Genomic DNA, 21,780 nt, shown 5'->3' on the forward strand with positions numbered 1-21,780 from the left:
GGAACCGCTCCGTCATCAGCTGCGGGTGCGCTGTGCTGATGACGGAGCGGTTCCGTCATGGCCCGCTCGGCGCGCGCCTGTGCGGCGCAAATTCCGCGCCTAGGCTGAGCGTTCCATTGAGCGGGGCGGGCCATGACGGAACCGCTCCGTCATGAGCGCAGCTCAACCGAGGCTGGTGACGGAGTGGTTCCGTCACCAGCATGCGGCAGCCGCGCGGCCGCCCCGTCCCCTTAGCACTGCGGCGGAATAGCCGCCGCAGTGAAGGGGTTAATGGCTGCTGTCAAAAGTCAGTAAAGAAATGAGAAGCATAATTGGATCCTCTAGTCCTCACATAGAATTTGATATAGATTTCCGCGCTGACAAATCTGACGGTGCATATCCCTTCCAAACACCTCACTGTCGAATATTTACTGAACTGAAAGTTCAATTATAATCCTTCACAACAAAAGTATTGTTATTCCTCATTTGTCCGGTGTATGTTCATTGTGTATTATAAGGATGCAATCGGAAAAGACACACACAGAGGCACTAGTTGTTTTGATTTCTACTCGCGAGAAAGTGTCATTCGCCGTAATGTCACACATTTGACAGTAAAATGCCGCTTCATTTACACACTGAAACCATATAGAAGTCACACATAATCAATGTGAAAACTTGGCCTCTACTTATGTATGAACGTCATACATGACCAAAGAAAAGTCTTGACACCTCTGAAATATAATTAGCTCTTAAAGTATTCATTGGAAATCTGTGAGCACATTAGAGTAGTACCCACGTTTAAATTTTAAAACACTTCAATACCAAGCATGCGGAAAACACCCTTTTAAATGGCTACTAGGCTCGCATCGAAATCAAAAAAAGACACCGTCACGTTGGTAGCTCGTACTGCTTTTCTGAAATTTCTAGAATGTTTCATATGCGTATTGTCAAATGTATTTTACTTACAAATACACAACATGCATCACCGAAGTAATTTAATTACAACTGTAAACATATGTAAGAGAATATTTCATAGGAAGTACTAACACATAATGAGACGTGTTTAATGTCACTGAAATTTTGGGAAAACTCATAGACATTCTTTGCCTATTCCTTCGAGCACAATGTAAATTATTCACCTCCAAGATGACTGCCAAGAAGGTTCGCCGGTAAACGCGACATCCTCGTTCCAATGCATTGTCCTAATCCTCCCATGTAGCCTGGCGGAAGTGAATCAGAATGATGGAGCACCAACAGCAAGGGCGCTTCCTGTTTCCGGTGAGCGGCGCGCGAGCGGCGGCGGCGAGGCGCAGAAGAAGCAGTGTGGAGAATGGTGCTGATTAAAGAATTGTGAGTTCGTAGCGAGCAGGGCTGCGTGGTGTATGGGTGTCCCGTTAGTGGGGACTTTAGGTTAAATCTGACGGGATCTATGGTATGGGGGCCTAAAGCGGCAAAGCTGTCAGCTAGTCATTATGCTAGGGCAAATGTGGTGCCGATGTAATATTTCTAAATGGTACGTTTTGACAGTCTGGTAGTTATGTATATGATGTTGCCAACATAGTATGTCTTCTATGTCTATGCATCTGTTACGTTTTCAATTCTAATGCCAGTGGCTCTTCCGGTCCAGTGCTTTTAATGTCTTAAGGTTTTGGTAGAGTAATTTATATACGACTAGAACTATCCTGGCTCTTTTTCATTTTCTGTGCAAGTGTGTTATGAATTTGGTATGGTTCTGACACTAATGTTTTACACTAATGTTGAGCGCTGTGGCTTAGCTGTATCTTTCTGTGGTATCAGGAGACTACTGTTTATAATGACAGTTTAATATGTTCAATCTCTGTAGAGGTGTCGGGTTAATCTTCGTTTAATCTTTAGAATATGTCCTTCTTTCCTGTCATTACAAAATTTGGCGATGTTATCTCTCAACTGGAACACAGCAGAAGGATCCTTAAATGCTAGCACCACCCACCCAATCTGGGCGCCATCAAGTGGGTTGACACTCCTGTTATGCTATGTCGATTTGTATAGTGCACTTATCACCCATGAGGGCATCCATGTGCTTGGGCAGGTCTGTAGTCATGTGGTCCCTGAAAATGAGATTCAAAAATCCAGGTCTTCAGCTTGCAAAAGTGAGGCGGAGGCTCAGATGAGCGTTTCGTAACCACACAGCTTGGCGTAAAAACTCCACAAACTATACGTTTTTCAGGTCTCGACCTACAACATTGCTTTAGCAATACTTGTTAGTCGAGATTATAGTAACCGGTCCGAGAAGTCTACCTAGCTGCGGATCGCGTACAGTTCATGTGATTCAGGCGTGTGCACTTCAAACCCCATCGGTGCCAGACTTCAAAGCAATGCGCTCCCCTGCCCCCGCATCAGACTTCAAACAAATGCGCTCCACTGCCCCGCCACAGCAATGCCGAGATCTTGTTCTCCTTAGCATGCACCTGTGATTGTCCCTGTGCGCCTCTTCGCTTTCGCAGCCGCGCTTGTTTTGTGAAAGGAGGCATCACTTTCCTGTCCTATAACGCATATCTCGCAGCCCCTCATCGCCGTTCCGCCATCTGGTGCCGCGCTTAATGTTTCAGCAAGGGGCCCACATTTATTTTCACAACACGGGCGCACACATCGCAACCCGTCATACCAGTCCCACCTACGAGCGCAGCACTTACTGGTTGAGCACAACACCTCCTTTTACTTTCACAACACTAGCGCACACATTTAACAATGGCGCACAAGGCTCGCATCCAGTTATCCCCGGGCGCCACACTCAATGGTTCAGCACGGTGCCTGCGTTTTTGTTTTCAAAACGTCCATCCTACAGCCGCGGCTCGTGTTCCTATGCCACGCCCTACCTTACCGCACCTCCTGCTCCGCTTGTTTCGCCCCTTCACCGGCCTTTTTCCGACCATACTTTCATGTCCTCCCAGACACCACAAACCATTGTTATGTCAGCACAGCCACCAGTTCATCGGCTAACCTTTAAATAGCGTATTCAGGTTTCCTGCTGCCTCCCACAGAAGCCGCCAGTGCTTAGTTGAAACTGCACTCAGCTCTTGGCTCCAAAGGGATACCAGCCTGAAACACAAGAGACCGCCGACTCGCTCTCCCCCTCTGGCCCCCGCCCTCCTCCTGCGCGCTCTCCTCCTTCTCCGGCTCGCCTTCCCCTCCCCCGGCTCGCCTTCCCCTCCCCCTTCTCCGTATCGCCCTCCTCCTCGTTTTCCTCCTCCGGCTCGCTCTCCTCCTCCGGCACGCTCTCCTCGGGTGCACTGTTACCTCACTGGAAGCATTTGTGCTGCTCAGAGAGCGTCTTGGCAGGCATGAATCGCTACACTCTCACAAGAATGCAAACAGCGTGGACGGACGGCGTGTAATAACTTTGAATCATTCTTAAAACTGAACCCGTCCCAGGTCTCCACACATCTGCCTGGCACCTTGTTCAGGTGATGGGCAACTCCCCTCCCTCATATGCACACTATGTACTCTACTCTAACTTTCTGTTGATGATGTGAACACAAAGTGCCTCACATTGCACCTCTCATGGACCCCTTCCCCTGCTCCGAGGCCCAGGCTCAGGACCTAGCAACTCTCTAGCTCTCCCTCCCCCCGGTTCCACTGCACCAGACCAGTGCATAGAGAGTACCCAAGAACACATAACAGACTCATTCCTCTCTCAGTGTCTGCCTCGTCTCTGGACCACTCTCTCTATGTGTCCACCTACGCACCACTACTCAGTGTCCGGCACCTCTTACCACATTCGCTCAATTCGTATGCTCATGGCAAGGCAGACCCCGCGTTCCTGTGGGCGCACTCGGTGCCTGACAACGCTACCAAAAGCAGATTTAAGCGTTTATGGGCTGCACCCCCGTCCCTCTATGTGACCATTCACTGCCCATCATTCTCTCGGATGGCGGTCTCCAGCTATGCACACACTGCCTGCCACCCATATTATCTACCTCCCCGTGTCACTCTTCGCCCACACAGAGACTGGCACTTCGATTCTCCTCCCTTTGACATTTTGCATGCACCCACTCACTACGTGGTACCTCTCCAGGCCACGTCCCTGTTGTTGAGAATGTTTCGGAGTTTCTTTTGCTACTAACATATGCGTTGCTTTCTCTTTTGTTGAAGAACCCCTATCATGATTTCATACCCACTTGCCCCATCTTACCAAGGCCTCCTTCGTGCATAATATATAGACATTACAAAACTGCAACACCTTGCCTGAAGTTTGAGTGCATACTGAAAGCCAAAGGTCACTCTCAGGCCTTCTTCACTTAAGTATCCCTATTTCATTTAATGTTGCGTTCTCATAATGAACCTGCTTCCTTTCATGGGCCATGTGCAGGACCGCATCCCTATCTCTTAATTTAAAAAGAGGGCTATCGCCGGCCGTGGTGTCTCCCCCGGAGGAGGTCGAGCCGCCAGAGATCTACGCACCCTTTCCACAGTAAGGTGTGTTGAGAAGGATTCCCTGCCGAACAATTCCACAACCAGTTTTTCGATGAAGTCCCCCATATGACCCACGTTGGTGGTCTCCGCAAGACCTAGGATGCGTACGTTGTTTCTTCTGGAGCGTGCCTCCAAACCATTCTTTTTCTTGGCTATAATCCTGAGCAGCTTATTAATTTGTGTGATTTGCCCTTTGCTGGTAGTGGCACCATCTTCCAGGTCTGACACTCTGGTCTCTACTTCCTTAATTTGCAACTCATGCTGATCAAGTTTGTTAACCACAGCTTCCATTCGCAAGTTCGTGTCCATTTTGGAGTTTATGGATGTGAGACTTTGCTTCGTTCCTAGCTGGAGAGTTCTCCAGTCCTCCTCTGGCACATCCGTGGTACCAGATTCCACCTGCTCCGATGAGTGCGATCTGGGCATTTTACGCTTTTCAAATGGGTCCTTAGTTTGCTTGGTATCGGTGCGCCCCATTGTGCAGGCCTGTGGGACGTGTTGTGGTAATGGGCTGGCCCTCCTGGGGGGGGAACAGCACTCGAGTACCGCTTCAATGGTCCAAGATAAATATTGAGTGCACTTTCCGCTGGAAGAGTAGGGCGAGTAATTTCAGCAGTCCTATACATCGTTGCAAGCCCCCCTACTTCAACTGGAGTACACACTGATCAACCTTCTCATTGGGTAGGGGCAAGCGTTTGCACGTAGCGCCCATCAAATGTGTTAATGCGAAAGTAAACACAGACCTGTACAACCAGAAATGGAAAGTCCCAAGGGCGCATTAAGGAGCACCAGAAGTCAGGCAGCTGAGTGGAGAGGGCAGAAGAGCTTTGAGAGGTAAGCAGCAGAGGGCCTCCGTTATATCCAAGAACTCATAGCGCTGTGTCTACCCTGAGCGCCGCTGATAGAAGGCACCATTCACCCACCTCAACGTTGCCGTCGAACTTAAGCATGACACAACCTGGGATCCGCGCGTGGCACTGCCGAAAGTACGTGCAGGCGTAAGGCAGGCGTGTGGCAATGGTAGTGTGCAGCAAGCAGCTGTGACCAGCTACGAAGATGCTGCACCCCGCCTCGGGTATGAGCACAGTGGCAAGTTAAGATGGCGGCCGCTTCACTCTGTATCTATGGTAGGGTTTGGCAGGGAGATCGGTGCAGTGGTCAAGACTGCGCTACCCATGCATCACTAATAGGACGGAATGTGCGCAATTTATCCTGAGTCAGGGCCTTGTCGCTGACCAGCGCCTCGTCGCTGTTCACCACTGCGTTGTCCCGCCGGCGGCCCGCTCCGGGCCTCCGTGCGTCTCCGAGCCTTCGCGGAGCCCCCAGCAGCACCGCAGGCAGCTCCAAGCAATCCGTCCACACGCTGGGGGTCCTCCCGCTTCCAACTATAGATCCTCACCTTGTGTTGCCCGAACCGTGATTTTCGGAACGAAGGAGCTCCTCCGCAGCTGTCCGCCGCACAGAGCTCCGCCCCTCCCGTCTCTCCTACACCTCAGTCTTTCCCAGCCAGTGCAGCCGCGACCGTGCTTCCACATTGGGTCCCAGCAGTCCGCTCAGGATTTCGACGCCTAATTGGCAACAGCTCTTCAGACTAGGCACATGTAAATGGTATCCCCGGAATCAGCAGAGGCTCAGGTATCTCGCGTTGAAGTCAGATATTCACACGCTCAATCAAGGATGAGGTTGAAGGATGTTTTTCTGCTCGCCTGGGCTGAAGCCTCACTGGTGTGCGGCCATTTTGGTCGTGCGCTCCCATCTATTGGCCCATTTAGTCTAAATTTTTTCAACATCATCTGGTACGAGTTCTATCATACTATATATTTTAAAGGTAGTTCTCCCCATGGTTTCAAACAGTGCAATTTTAGCATTAGAGATTGCCTGTCTCCTTTTGCCGAGACCCTTGATTTTTAAACACTTTAGATAATGCCCATCCGGTATCCCGAACTCTCTTTGTAGCTCAGCAAACACATATAATTGGCCATTTGGCTGGATGTCTCCCACTGTCCGTAGACCCAGTTGTTCCCCTTTGATCCAGGATATACATACTTCTTATCCCCGCCAGAAATATGTCTGGCTGGATTGTTTTTTTTGTATCTAAGCAGATTTTAGGCGGCACAGAAATAGAAATCTTGCCGAAATTGATGTCTGATCATAACCCCCTGACTCTTGGGCAAAGATTGCCTCAAATCCATTTGCGCCAAACACCATGGACATTTGATCGGAAATTGTTGGTTGACCAAGAATACGTCTGCCACTTTAGAACTTGGATCAAAGAGTTCTTTAATATGAATAGATTTAGCGCCTCATGTAACATGGTCTGGGAAGCGTGTAAGGCTTGAGTAAGGGGGGAGACAATACGTTTTATATCTAACCAAAGACAACAGCAAGCAAAGATCATTAGGAAATTACAGGCTAAGCTTTGGGATTTGGAGAGAACATCTGGGAAAGATAGTGCAGGGTATGGATGTAGCTACAACTCAGTTAGATTTCATTGTGGTTAAGGCTGAGATAGGGTCTTATTATTCTCAAAAGGCTGCGGCAAGCTACCAGACTCATAGGGCGGAGAGCTAAGAGTATGGGGAAACTGTTGGGAAACTTCTTACTTTAAATACCAGACAAAAATTAGCAAAGAGCCAGATATCCGGGGGGCGCTAGGTGGCACACTAGCAAGATGGCCGCACTAGTGTGAGGCTCCTGCAGCCCGATGCATTTATCCTGATTGCTGACCCATCAGGCGTCTGAAAAACTGCTAGCTGAAAGAACGACATCCCCGACCAACTCGCTGCAAGTTTGGGGAGGATTGGACGTACCCTGCCCTTATCCTGGCACACAGAAGATCTGGCCGAGGCCCGGTGCGAGATTTAGTGCGCAATGAGTGTGGGAGCAGAAGCTAACGGAGACCGCGACAGCATTGGGGACATCCAGGCCCAGGCTGGTGACGCGCGCAGTGGCCTTTATGCTCAACTATCCACAAAGAGACTTTCGCAATGAAGACACTTCCAGACGTGGTGCGCCGATTGATCCCTTTGCAAATGGGGGTGCCTGTAATTAATTCCCCTTCCATGTAAAGCCATATTTCATTAAGCTACATTGCACCCCCACCCTATGTCTGCCTATGCTACCAGCAACCTTCTGGATCCCGAGGTCAGCTCTATTCTCACACATCCGCCGTATCGGGGGCTCTGCCGCCCACACCTATACCCGCCTTGCGATGCATGACTGGATCGCTGGTCCTCGTAACTCCAGACTGGGCCTCCTGCCTCGACCCAAGGCACTGCTGTATTGACTTCAAGTGCCCCGTAAGTCCAGCCTCCAAATCCACCCTCCAAATCCACACGCAAGATAACTACAGGACCCAAGTCCACCCTCAAAATCAAAGTCCACGCTCCAGCGCCACGCTCCAGCGCCACGCTCCAGCGCCACGCTCCAGCGCCACGCTCCAACGCCACGGCACCACTGAAGGCCACAGCATCACTGAAGGCCACAGCATCACTGAAGGCCACAGCATCACTGAAGGCCACAGCATCACTGAAGGCCACAGCATCACTCGGCACCACTGAAGGCCACAGCATCACTCGGCACCACTGAAGGCCACAGCATCACCCGGCACCACTGAAGGCCACAGCATCACCCGGCACCACTGAAGGCCACAGCATCACTCAGCACCACTGAAGGCCACAGCATCACTCAGCACCACTGAAGGCCACAGCATCACTCAGCACCACTGAAGGCCACAGCATCACTCAGCACCACTGAAGGCCACAGCATCACTCAGCACCACTGAAGGCCACAGCATCACTCTTTGCAACCAATCAACAACAACTGGTTCTAATATGTTTTCTCAATGTTTTAAGCTTTATTAGAACTGTTACAAAATAATGTTAAAATAATAATGTGGAGAAGTGTGGCTCACTGGTTAGAGCAGGCAGACCCTGAAGCAGAGGTCAGACCCGGGACCAGGGTTCAATTCCCGACGCGGCAGGGTCTTGAGCTCAAATGTCCATGGACTCGATAATTCTCGCTATGGTGCCTGACCTAATCATGGGTTCACACTCTGCAACTCTGGGCATTAAGCTTGCTTAATCTCCACAACGGCCCCCCGCGGCGGGATGCCTGGCTTTCACCTTGGGGATGCCCTGTAGGGGCTATCTCACAGGGAAAAGCCAGGACGTGTTCCCAAGTCAAGCGCGGAGATACCCCTTCGGGGTCGATTCAGGCGCTATATAAGAAACATAATAATAATAATAATAATAATAATGTTAATATTTCACTTCTGTTCTTGGATTTTCATCACAGTAAAATACACTGAACATAATCTTCCCATAAGTTATTTACAAAAGTTTAAGCTATTGCCATTATACATTACAATAACTTTTATTTAAGTATTAATTATTAAAACAAAAGCCATTGTTTTTTGTAATATTAATACTTCAAAGTCATGTAAATAAAACACACATTGCATTAGAATGCTATAGGTGTCACGTTTGCAAAAGTTAAAAATATTGGCATTGTAAATGACAAAGCTAGTAATTTCCCTACTTTCAATACCAACACATAAATAAAATATTTGTCATTTGCAATACCAATACCTCAAACTTTCCTAATGCGAGACCTATTGCATTGCAAATGCTTGTTTCTCTAACCTGCCTCGCCAGATGCATGCCCACCTTATTTTCCTGCGCATAAGCGCCCCAATGAAGTGGGAGCAGAGTGAATTCAGCTCTGTTTGTATATATCGCCCCCAGTTTCCCTTTGAGAGAACCCAGCTGGCACTTTAGATTACGTTTGGGGTTCTCTTTGTATTCCTTCTCTACCTGGTTCAGGGCCTCCTCCGGTTCCTCCCGTTTCCTTGCCCTTTCCTTGTTTAGCGCCGAGACCATCGCTATACATTTCCCCCTATTGACCACATTAAAGGCGTCCCAATTGTTCTGGGGGGAGGTGTCACCCGGGTCATTCGTTTGGAAAAACTCCTGAATCGGTAGCCGTAAGTTGTCCCGGAGCAACTTATCTTGCGTCAGTGCAGTGGTAAAATTCCATTTAGTGAACCCTTGTGTTTTACATCCCCAGTTTACGCCTACCCTTACTGGACTATGGTCAGATGGAGAGATGGGAAGGATCTTGGCCCCCTAGAAGACGCCCTGTAGTTCTTGTGCCAGAAAAATTGCATCTAGTCTGGAGTATGATTGGTGGGCGCGTTAATAATACTTGTAAGCTTTGGCGGTGGGGTTGAGAAATCTCCATGCTTCAAAATGTCCCAGGTTCTGAAATGCATGTTTTAGGGATTTAGGGAAGCTACCTCCTGTGGACCTGTGTTGGTGGGTACTGTCGTCTGTAGGGTGCCAGGTGAGCCTAAAGTCCCCCTTTATGATTATCTGACCCTCTGCAAAACTCCCACCATGTTCAAAAAAGAATTAACAAAGGTTGCTTGTCCTGAATACGGGACATAGACCGAGACAAGTGACACTGGTCTCCCCCTGAGCTTCACTTCCACCATTACCACCCGTCCTTCCATATCTGTCTCAATGCCTTCACTCTGGAATTTAGTGTTTTTGTGGAATAATAATGATACTCCATTATGCTTCGTTTTGGCAGATGACATGTATATAAGTGAATAATTCTTGTGTCTAAGCCTCACTTCTTCCGATCTTTTAAAATGCGTCTATTGGAGCGCCACCACATCAAATTGGTGGTCACTCAAGTATTTCCAGATTTTGTGCCGCTTGATTGGCGCGTTCAGGCCCTTCACATTTCACGTTGTAATTGATATCATCCTATTTGGTACCCCTGCCCCTCCGTCATTTGCCCCTCCTGCAAATTCCTTGTCCTACCACCATGCCAGGCACCACTCTCAAGTGCCTTCTCTTTACCAGTAGCATAGGCCGGCATTCAGCGTAGCAAAGTTCCTCCCAACCCTCCCCCTCTGCATCTCCACCACCCCTCCCTCTCTACTTCTCCACCACCTCTCCCTCCACATAAACCATCCCTTTGAATTCAAAACAAAACCATAAAGAATAACTTTGTTTGTACGCAGGACCCTTACGTGCCCCACTGTTATGACTGTTCTCGTTAGGAGCGTCAAGCCGGGGTATTGGTCCTCGCCCATCACCATACTGTCCAAATATCAGTGTCCAACATAGCCGTAGTCCAATTCCTGCGTAATTTCTTTTTTTACTTTTTTTCCTGTGCGCTTCATAACTGCTCTTGAGATAATGAGGGACATATTAGGCCTTACCTTGCATCTTTTGTTTTCTAGTCAGCCTAATTTGGTTTAAGACCTCATGTGGAGCGGTCATAGAGATCCAGGCAGTTCTATAGACTCCTACCTCGAGAGTTCCTATCCTTGTTTTGTGGACCTCAGTAGATAACTCTTCGCCCGCAACAAGACTTCAGTCCCCACTTATCGTAGCAGCCCTTGGGCTGATGTAATGTTAACTTAAGATCATACTTCTGTGCGCCTGTACCTAGTCCATTGGACTCTATTTAAATCCATACTTGCAGGTTTACTAGTATCCATACTTCCTGTGCGTATCTTCTTTCAATGTAACCCTCCTTTCCCTCTGCTGATTTTGAGTCAGGGCTTGGCTGAACAACCTTTAGTGATTGTGTTCCACTGTGAGGAGTTGGACCAAGGAGGCTCACTTCTTCCGGACTGTGCACTGAAAGCCTCGTCCTCTGGTATTGGGATGTCGAGGAGCTCCATGCCGTCTTTGAGCTCTGTGACATTGCGCTGTCTATTTTTATATTCGAATGCTAGCCCAAAAGGATAAGTCCATCTTTATCTTATTAGTTCCTCTTGAAGTTTTTCTGTAAGGGGCTAAAGGATTGTCTTCTCTATAGGGTCGCCTGCGTCAGGTCTTGAAATAGGACACATCGAAATCCTTGGAAAGTGATGGAGTCTTTCTTTCTGGATTCTTGTAGAATAGCTTCTTTAACTTTATATGAGTGAAGTTTTACAAGGATGTCTCAGGTGCAACGCCTCTTGCCTGGAAGAGCTGGACCAATCCTGTGTACTCTTTCGATTTTTAAATTTAAGTTGTTTAGGCCCAAGTTTCTCCGCGAATAGACCTTCCAGCGAAGCTTCCAGGTCTGGCCCCTCTGCCCCTTCCTCCAGGTCTCTGATGTGTATATTTTCCCGTCTAGACTGGCTGCATGACAGCTGGGGCAAAGTCGTGTAATCACCCTTTGCTGTAGATATAGTATACCTATATCTAACCCTAAAAATGGACACACAGATTCCTATCAGTCACTCCTATGGCAGGCCTTAACAATCCTGAAGGCAGAGTGCTTGGAATCGTGTGAGATGGTGCTCTGGCATGAGCTGAGCCTGTCTGCAGCTTGCGGAACCAAGTCCTAATAGCTGTTCCATGATATCGCATACCATATACTCTTAAGTGCATTATAATCCTCGCGGTTAAATGCTATCTTTGGTATTGCTTTATCAAAACATGTCGAGTAAGGTGTCATACGAATTGGAATACTAACCCCTCGCCAATTCTGGCGACGGGGTTAGCATTCCACCCTTCTAGAGGGACACGACATGTATGTAACTGTGAACCCCGGTTAAAGTTAACTGAATCCTCAGCTCCACAAAATGGATGCTGCCACCACAGACACGAGTCTGACCCCCTGCAGCTGGGAGTCCTTCCAGCGAGGGGAGCCTGGACAAAGGGTTTCCTGTCGAGGGCGGTGCTAGCACCGTCCCAGACAGGGTTTTGTGTATCCTGGGTAGGCAGGGCTTTACAGGAAGGTGACTGCTGAGTGGCACCCCGGTGCTCACTACGCATAGGCCGGTCAGAACCAGTTCCAGGGGCACACCAGCCCCTGGCCTGGGGAAAGTCCGGCATGGGAGAGGGGTGTAACCACCCCCCTCCTAGTCCCACCCATAGGCAGGACCTAGTCACCGGGTCAGCCCCCTTTTTTAGTATAAAGATAGGAGCGGGCCCCCTGTTCAAATTAGATCATCTATGGAATCAAGACACGACTTTCTGCGAAAGGACATCAAGATTTCTTCTTCAAGATTCTCCCTTGTGGCTAAGGAGTAGTCACCCTGCATCAGCGGGCACCATCCTAAGAACACTGCGGTCTGCTGCAAGTCCTTCCTCAGGAATCCGACGACCCAGCTCGACGAGACCCGGCTTCCCTGGCACCTCTGACCTCTACTCACCTCTACAGCAAAGCTGAGAACTGTGAGTGTGACGAGACCTCGAGGGACCGACTATCGCCAAGACTGCACGACTTCTTTGCAACAAGCCCACCGAGTCCTCCACTGGTGAGTGCTTTGGGGTCCGAGAAGCCCCAACCCTGAGCAGCTCCAGCACCGAAGATCAGCCCTCCAGCATCTCCACGATCTGCGCGGGGCCCTTCTGCTTTTGCCTGCTCACCGCGTTGTTTGGCTACTAGCCGGCTGGCTTGTGGCCTTCTTAACGACGCCCGACGACATCACTGCTGCTGGTCTGGTTGCTCCAGACTGGCCCTTGCTTCCTTCTTCAAGAGAAGCACCCCGGACCCTCCTGGTCCACTCCAGACACCATTTTGAGTCCACCGCGTGGGCTTGAATTTGCCAAGGCTTTGTTGCCCAATCCTGGGTCCAGCGACGCCGACAGCTTCATCCATCGTGGGACAGCTCGCTCCTCCATCCTGGTCGCCGACAACGCCTCCTGGTCCGTGAGCTCTGCAGAGCACAGCGTCACCCACTCACCTAGTCGAGGTGACTACCATCCGGTGCCCTCCTGGTGCCACCTGACTACTGGCTAGTAGTCACGAACTTGGTCCCCTCTGCTTTCAGGTGTCATCTCTCTTCAAGATCCAGGCTTGGATCACTTCGAACTCTCTTCACTGGTCGCCTGCCAGCATCTTTCTTCCAGGCTCCTGGTCCGTCTACGAGGATTCCCGACGTCTTTTGAGACATATGCAGCTGCAGCCCCTGGGCTAGGTAACTTCGGCATTTCGGTGCCCCAGCATAGCCTCACTATCCAAGGGTCAGGATCCACTTTCGTTTTCCTCCTACCAGGTCGGGTTCGCCCGAGAACACTAACTTTCTGAAATCTAGCTACCATAGACTTTGTCCCGCATCCCGCGTGAGAGTGCACACTGTGCACCCGAGTCCCCTAGGCCTCCTAGAAGTAATCTGAAGATTCTATAGTCAAGACCTAGCGATTCCAAAGCCTATTAGTACTGTACTTACCTGCTAGTAATTTCGCATTCCACTTTCAGAGTATATGGTTTTCCGTGCCCCTCGGGCATTTGTATATACTGTGCCAACTTAAGTATTTTCGTAAGAGTTTTGTTTTGTGCTTAGTACCCTGTCCTCATAAAGAGTACAGGGCTGTTGTGATTTTAATAAATACACTGTTTATTTTCATAACACTTGTGTGGTGTCCTTTCACTGGGTATTCAAGGGGTACATGTGTGGTATAACAGCTGGCTTAACACGCCCTCTCGAGTCTTTAGCCTTAGACTGCTCGTATCCATGCTACTAGGATAGCTGGTCTATAAGGTTGACTTACAACCAATCATCAATAAGGGTTGTTTGGACTGATACAAAGTGCTCACTAGAATAGTGAACATTATATATCAGGCCAACTTCTCACAAATAGGGCCAATTGGTGTTGTGTTTCTAAGAGTTGTATTATTATTATTATTATTTATTAATTTTATAGAGCGCAACAGCTACCCAAAGGTTTCCCGGCGCTACGAACGCAAAGATGAGATGAGATGAAAGAGAACAGATAACTCACTGCCGGTGGAGAGTCTATTGATTAAAAAGCCAGGTTTTTAAGTCCTTGCGGAACTTCTGGTACTGTGGCTCAATGCGCAACAGAAAAGGCATAGAGTTCCAGAATGCTGGAGCCAGATGGGAAAAAGAGTGTCCCCCCCCATTCTGGTTCTTTTGATCCTTGGAATTTGAAAATTATGTTGATTTGCGGATAAGATGATATTGATGCACTAGGGCCTGAAGATAGTGTGGCGCTGCTCCAGCATTGATCCTGTGCATATAGCATAAAGTTTTAAACTTAACACGATTCTCAATCTTCAGCCAATGGAGATCACGTAATGCGGCTGAGGCAGATGTTCTTGCCGGTAGATTGCAAAGCATTCTGGCTGCGGCGTTTTGTACAACTTGTAGCCTGTGTAGCACCTCCTTGCCCACTCCCACATACAGAACGTTACGGTAGTCGAGTCTGGATGTTATAAGAGCTTGGACTACCGTTCTTTGAGTGGGCAAGGGAAGCATCCACAGGATTTTTTTCAGCCATTTTAGGATGACAAAACACACAGAGGCTACCTTGCCAGCTAGTTGCCTCATGGTTAATTGGTCATCAACCATGAAACCAAGATTCCAGGCAAATTGTACAGGAATCGGGGGTGGCCCCATCTGAGCGGGCCAATGTTGGGGGCCCCAAAGGGTTTTATTTTTGCCGAAAAGGAGCTCGGTTTTACCACCATTTAATTTTAGTTTGTTGTTATGCATCCAGTCTGCGATGCTTAGCAACCCAGACTTGGTCGAAAGTGAATAAATAAGCTGGGTGGCATCGGCGTAGGAGTACACTGTGAGCCCAGCTTGTTCCGCAATAGCAGCTAGAGGGCTAACATAAATATTAAAGAGCAAAGGGCTCAGTATAGAGCCCTGCGGAACTCCATATTGAGACACCTGGAGTTCAGATTTAGAACAAGCAGAAAAAACTTGAAAGGTCCTATTTGTCAAAAAACTGGATAGCCACTCAAGGGCCGAGCCCATAATGCCACATGATTGGAGGGTTTTCAAGAGGATAGGGTGAGAGACGGTGTCGAATGCGGCACTTAAATCAAGGAGTTTCAACTCTATCCACTTGACGGCGGATGTTATCAGTGACGCCCAGTAATGTGGACTCAGTAGAGAAGCCTGCACGAAAGCCTGACTGAGATTTATGCAACAGATTATGAGTCTCAATGAATTCAGCAAGCATTGTATTGTAATTGCATTTATATAGAGCTTACTACCCCTGACGAGGTGTCTAAGCGCTTTTTCGGCGAGTAGCATGCTACTCCAGGACCCATACCATGTCACTCGTATCTTACACTCGTTTGTCGAGATTCTGGGTTTGAGTCTCCTTGTTTAACAGTCTTGTTCCGATGGAGTCCATATCCTGCTGTAGAGAGGTCATTTTTTCCTAAATATCTGCTTTCAGTTGGGCCATAGAGGCCTGAAGGTCCCCTTTTAATTCTGAGCGCAATTCTGGTTTAAAGTCCTTCAGGGAACTGAGAAGGTCTTCCTAAGTCAAGGCCATGGCTAGATCGGGGATCTCCTGCTCCTGTACTTGTTGCTTCTCTGGAGGCGCAAAGTAGCTAGATACCTTCGAGGCCGATTTTATTTTGGTGGCATAGATGTGGTCTCTATTGTGGTCCAGGGCTGCCACAGACTCCGTCCTCTGCTGTGCGCTTTTCTCTTGTCGCTGTGTTTTAGTTTCTAAAGGTCCCCTGTGACTCCTGCAGATTAGAGGTGGGGAAGAGTGCTTATGTGAAGGACCACTCTGGTGGCCATTTAGGGTCAGTTACTCGTCACTAGCTCATGGTGTCCAAATAGGGAGCACAGTTAGCTAGCCCCCAGTATCTTTGTGCTTGTGCCCTCGCTGTTTGCTATGTATCATTCAAGTGTGCAGCCATGGTCTTTTTAGGTAGATTTGACTCAGTGGGCTCACCTCCGCCATGTTGAAGTCAGGCACTGCAAGCTTAGTGGCTCACTCCGTGTCTCCGTTGTCACCAGGGAGCCCCAGAGCCTTCTTCAGCCTGCGGCAGGGTCTGAGTCTTGTAAAATGAAGCGGGAGCCCCCGCGTACCTCCAGCGCCCTCTGAAGTTCCCCAGGCTCGTCAGTCTCCCCCGGAGTTTACAGCAGGTTCGTCTCCCACTGCGAAGCCTGCCGTCGTTGGACAGCTCCACAGGTACCTTTTTGGTAGCTGATCGGAGTCGGTTGTGCTGCGGGTTGCGTGGCTACGCGGTGTCCTCGCGGTGGTCCCCGGTCCTGGCAAAGAAGTCCGAATTAGATTGAGCGGTTGCGTGCCTCCATCTTGGGCTTCACCCCTCGCCTCTGTGCTCCGGGCTATCCAGCGATTGCGGCTGTGTTCCTGCCCATTCCGCTATATCCACATTAACTGTGGCAGGCTACATTGGGGCTTTAAAGTGCCCTTGACTGCCTCGTGGTGACGGATCAGATGCGGATCACGTCCGATCGGCCATCTTGCGTCTGGAGTGTGTTTTTTTTTTTATTGTGTTGCATCTCCATTGTAAAGGTTGTGTTTGTTTTCTTAGTTTTGTTCAGGGTTTAGTTCCACCATATCTTGATTGAACTTGATCCTCAGGGTCTTCTTTATCTACACAGTTGGCCCTGTCTTGGCTTCTGCGTTGGCAGGCTTGGAATGGACAGGCCTTCTGTGTCTGTGAGAGTAAACTTACTGGCCCAGTATGAGTTGGAGCAAGCTGGCCTTTTGTGACTCTGAGCCTGTCTACCCTAGGCTCACTATGAGCCTGGCCTCACTAGCATTTTTAGTCTCTGATGTTACTGGGCATTTTGAGTCCTTCCTCTATTGATCTTAGTGTAAGCTTTACCACACTACACCTTTAGTGAGCTTTGCTGTGTTGGAACTTGCATGAATGTCTATACTGACTGTTCTTTTAGCTTCTATGTGACGTTTTTAGGTCTCACTGAGCCAGCGCATGCACTGTTCTGCAAGACATTTAGTTAGTGGCATTTCAAAGTGCTACCACCAGCTTTGCTTGGCCACAAGCTTGCGGCCACACGCGCCTACACGCGCGCAGTCGCCATATGGCTTTCTGCATTCCAAAGGCTTTCCTTTCGAATGCTCCTCCCCCACCACAAAGCGCGTCCAGCTCCCCCCACTGGTTGTTGCTCCGGGCGCCATCTGGCCACTTTCACTTTAATGGCCACGGGCCGCGCCACTTTTTCCCTCTCCCACAATCACTTTCAATTCCCTCCCCCTCCCAGCGATCACTTCCTGTTTTCCTTAAACTGAGAACACACTCAGGCAAGCAGTCGTTCAGTAAATTACACTGGAAGTTGGATCCATTGATTTTCTATTTATTATTTCCCATATTACGAAATTGAACACCCAATGAAGTAAACTAAAAGCTAAGACAGCAGCAGCTTCCTTACGGCCTCAATGCTTGCATGCCTCAATTGATCTTGTTTTTCTTGTGTTTTTGCAAACAGTTGAGTGCTATTCTTTGTACAGTCTTCGACCCACAGAAGAGTCATTATTACAGTTTTATTTCATTCAGTTTAACATTTTGGGAACTCTGTCTTGGGACTTCAATTGATTTTCCTGCTGACGTTTCATGCTTCTTTTCAGTGGGTCCCAGAACGAACACTGCAGGATCCATAAACCAGCTGTACAACATGGTATATTGGGTGCAGTGATTGTTGGTACACTGCTACTTGACAGAAAAGGTCTTCCATAGACTTGAAGCTCCTAACGATAGCCTGTTACCCCATAGGGGCATTGCAGTGTGCCGGATTGGAGAGTTTTGTTTTTTATCGCACCTGTGTGAGCAAAATGTTTATCAGAAGATGTTGGTGTTTGCCATTTCGTAAGACTTTTTTCTATTTTATTTTACGAGCGCTAACATCCCAATCGTTCTTTTAAGAATTAATTTTAATGGCGCATTTGAAACTTTTTAATATCATACATTCCCTTGAAATGACTCTGCCAGTTCAGAAGAACACTACCCCGATTAGAGAGTTATAGGCCAGGTTTGCATATTATTGCTGGCTGGCTGGCTGACTGAAAGGAAGATGCTGAAAGAGTTCCCTTGTTCTTTAAGTGAGCATATTCGCCGGTGTGCCTGGAGTATTCATTATAGCAACTGTCGGTAGAGGGTGCCATTGCTCATGTAATGTGAAAGGTATGTTAGTAGATATAGAGACACTGAGAATTGGGTTTCATGGGGGGAACATCCGAAACTGACCTGTTGCTTCAGGAGCCGTGAGGGGAACGGCGGCGCTGCAGAACGCGCCACACAAACGCCGGGAGGCAGCGCCCAGCGGACCACAATCCCCAGCAGCCCCTGGGGCGGGTGCACGCGAGTGACGAACAAGGAGCGCCCGGAGGCGCCTGTAAAAGGCTGACCCCCCGGGAGCACAGTGGGGGAACATCCGAAACTGACCTGTTGCTTCAGGAGCCGTGAGGGGAACGGCGGCGCTGCAGAACGCGCCACACAAACGCCGGGAGGCAGCGCCCAGCGGACCACAATCCCCAGCAGCCCCTGGGGCGGGTGCACGCGAGTGACGAACAAGGAGCGCCCGGAGGCGCCTGTAAAAGGCTGACCCCCCGGGAGCACAGTGGGGGAACATCCGAAACTGACCTGTTGCTTCAGGAGCCGTGAGGGGAACGGCGGCGCTGCAGAACGCGCCACACAAACGCCGGGAGGCAGCGCCCAGCGGACCACAATCCCCAGCAGCCCCTGGGGCGGGTGCACGCGAGTGACGAACAAGGAGCGCCCGGAGGCGCCTGTAAAAGGCTGACCCCCCGGGAGCACAGTGGGGGAACATCCGAAACTGACCTGTTGCTTCAGGAGCCGTGAGGGGAACGGCGGCGCTGCAGAACGCGCCACACAAACGCCGGGAGGCAGCGCCCAGCGGACCACAATCCCCAGCAGCCCCTGGGGCGGGTGCACGCGAGTGACGAACAAGGAGCGCCCGGAGGCGCCTGTAAAAGGCTGACACCCCCTCTCGCCCCGCGAGTCGCGCGCGGGAGCGACCGGGAGAAGCCCGGGACAAGGGCGGGACAGTCTACGGCAGTCCACGGCAAGACCAGGCAGGGCTGGGCCACCCATCGTACATCTCCTCCAAACATGGGTAAGCGGAAATGCGGTGCTACCGCAGAAGAGGGCGGAAAAAAAGCTAAAGTGGCAAAACAATCTGATTCTATTCTGTCCTATCTTACTTCTGCGGTGGGGGCTTTAACCAAGGAAATCGCTACAGCACAACAAGAACTGGGCTTAATAGCTAAATCTCCCCCCCCAGCTACATCATCTGAAACACAAGCCATCCCTTTAGAGCCTGACATCATCATAACAAAACCCACCATTGCTACTTTTTCCACTTTACCTCAATCTTGCGCATCCCATACTTTGCTCCCTACTGTGATTCCGGACACTTCGGGAACTTTAAAATCACCTACGAAAAAACGCAAGAAGAGGGAGGCCCCCCCCGAGTCACTCATGGGATGGAGGGGTCTATAAAGGACCTTATCGAGGCGCTTTTTGAGGAACGGATTGAACCCCTTTTAGTGGGAATTGCAAAGGACATAGTTGACACAATGACCACATGTCTCGAAGGCTTGTTAAAAAAATGTGTCCTGATTGATGATATAGCGAAAAAACTTGATAGCTTGTATCCTGGCGAGAAAAAGGCCGTAGATTGTCACAGAGCACAACACCTACCTTTAGCACTACCTGAGACCATCGCCGAGCCCATGGAATCAGATATAGTGGGCTCACAGGTTGCCCAATCTCCCACACCTATCATTCCACAGGAGACCCATTCAACACCAGGGGCTACTAATTTCCCGGGAAGCAAGATCCATCTAAACTTGCCCCCAGCGGTAGTACCCTATGTAGCGGTGTTCTTAGGGGTGCCCCCGCTAAGGGAAGGCGAGGAGGAGTCAACTCCTGTACTTATTGGAAAAGCAAAAAAATGGTGTGATGATTTAAGCAGTGGTGATTCAAACACATCCTCTAGTATCATAGCCGCCAGAAGGGTAGGATGGGTGGGAAAACGGGCTAAAAATGTGAAAGGTGACTGCGTGGTGATAAACTTTAACAACGACCATTGCCCAAGCACTTTGTTCTGGGATGGATCTGATATTAAGGAAAGTGATAGCCTCAGGGCAGTCCCATTAGGTTTCTTTTATCCCCCACAACCCCATTTTTATCCACATAGGACGCCCCCCCCAATTACGGTCCCATCAGCGAATGGGTGGCAAACTGTAACTAGGAATGTGAGACGAAATCGACCAACGTCCCATAACACAGGCCCTATTATGGATTTGGTAAATCGTTTTAATCCTTTAAGCGATCTGAACACCAACGATTGACTACCTTTACCGTTAACATCACCGACAATAGTTATGCCTGAGAGGGTAACCTCCCTACCATGTACATTCATGACTTGGAACGTGGCAGGAATAAGAGCTAAAACACCTGACCCTACTTGGACCCAATATATTTCTAAACATAAGGTCATAGCTCTGCAAGAAACGTGGGACACTTCACTTTCCTTTTATTTAGACGGATTTCTAAGTTACACAATACCTGCCAGTACCAGTAATGCGGGGAGAGCAAAAGGGGGGCTCATTACACTTTTTTCTTTAGATCTAGTAGGATCTTTTAACTTATTGAATTCAGGTTCCCCAAACATCCTAGCAATAGAATGGACAGTCTCCCCAAGCTGTATTATACTAGTAATTAACTTTTACAACGCTTGGGGTGGACCAAATGAATATGAACATGTGCATTGTTTGGCGAACTTGATAAATAATTACAGTCAAAATTCACATACTCCTTTCGAAATTCTTTTAATGGGCGATTTTAATAGCCACAAATGTCATTTGCCTTGCCACTCATTAGATGCAGATCCTCCTGACGGAGCCTGCATTCCTCACTTTGAACATACCAAAATGGGGGAGACACTTGACTTATTGTGTGCCAATTCCAATTTGTACGAATCTTTTAAAACTGCTAATAATGAGAAGGTCCCCACGTACAAAGGTACAACCAAAGGGACAATAATTGATTATATATTTATGTCCGTAGGCCTAAATTCAAAGGCAAGTGACTATAAAGTAACTGTCTCACACCATAGTGATCATAACCCTCTGTCAACTGCAATACACTGGAGTGACTTATGGCGCAGGCAGGTGGATCAGCCCCGGGTTTGCGCCTTGACGGTGCCCAGTGATCAGGGCAGACGACGTAGATGGGGTATGCCCATGGAGGAACGGTTTATGGAAACCCTACTCCCCAAAATTGAGGGACCAATAGAAACTTGTCTAGATCAAACTGCCTCGAACCTTCAGGTTGTTGCAGCTTTTAACTGTATCTGTGTACAAACCGTTAGGGATCTTATAAAACCTAAACCTAAGTACCCCACAAAGCCCCACAAATGGTTCGATAGCAAATGTTCAAGGGCACATAAAGAATTGAAAATGGCTCTTAAGGCCAAAAAAAGGGATAAAGAATTAATCTCAAATTTAAGACGGGCCTATAAAACCATCGTGAGGGCTAGGAAAAATGAAATTAAGAATAATGCTTGGTCTGATCTTCTCAATGTAGATGTTTTAAAAAACAGTAAACAGT

General features: G+C 48.9%; 1 protein-coding gene across 1 annotated transcript in view; it reads left to right on the top strand.

Moving 5' to 3' along the window:
• The first annotated feature begins 1,195 nt into the window (after nucleotides 1-1,195).
• LOC147705742 (phosphatidylinositol transfer protein beta isoform-like) overlaps nucleotides 1,196-21,780 on the top strand; it is a 276,208-nt gene continuing 255,623 nt past the window's right edge. Inside the window, exon 1 of the mRNA XM_086932188.1 lies at nucleotides 1,196-1,329. Within this exon, the coding sequence (XP_086788314.1) occupies nucleotides 1,310-1,329 (20 nt within the window). The 5' untranslated portion in view covers nucleotides 1,196-1,309. The remainder of the gene's footprint in view (nucleotides 1,330-21,780) is intronic.

This window comes from Lissotriton vulgaris, chromosome 7, assembly GCF_964263255.1.
Source record: "Lissotriton vulgaris chromosome 7, aLisVul1.2, whole genome shotgun sequence".
NCBI lineage: Eukaryota > Metazoa > Chordata > Amphibia > Caudata > Salamandridae > Lissotriton > Lissotriton vulgaris.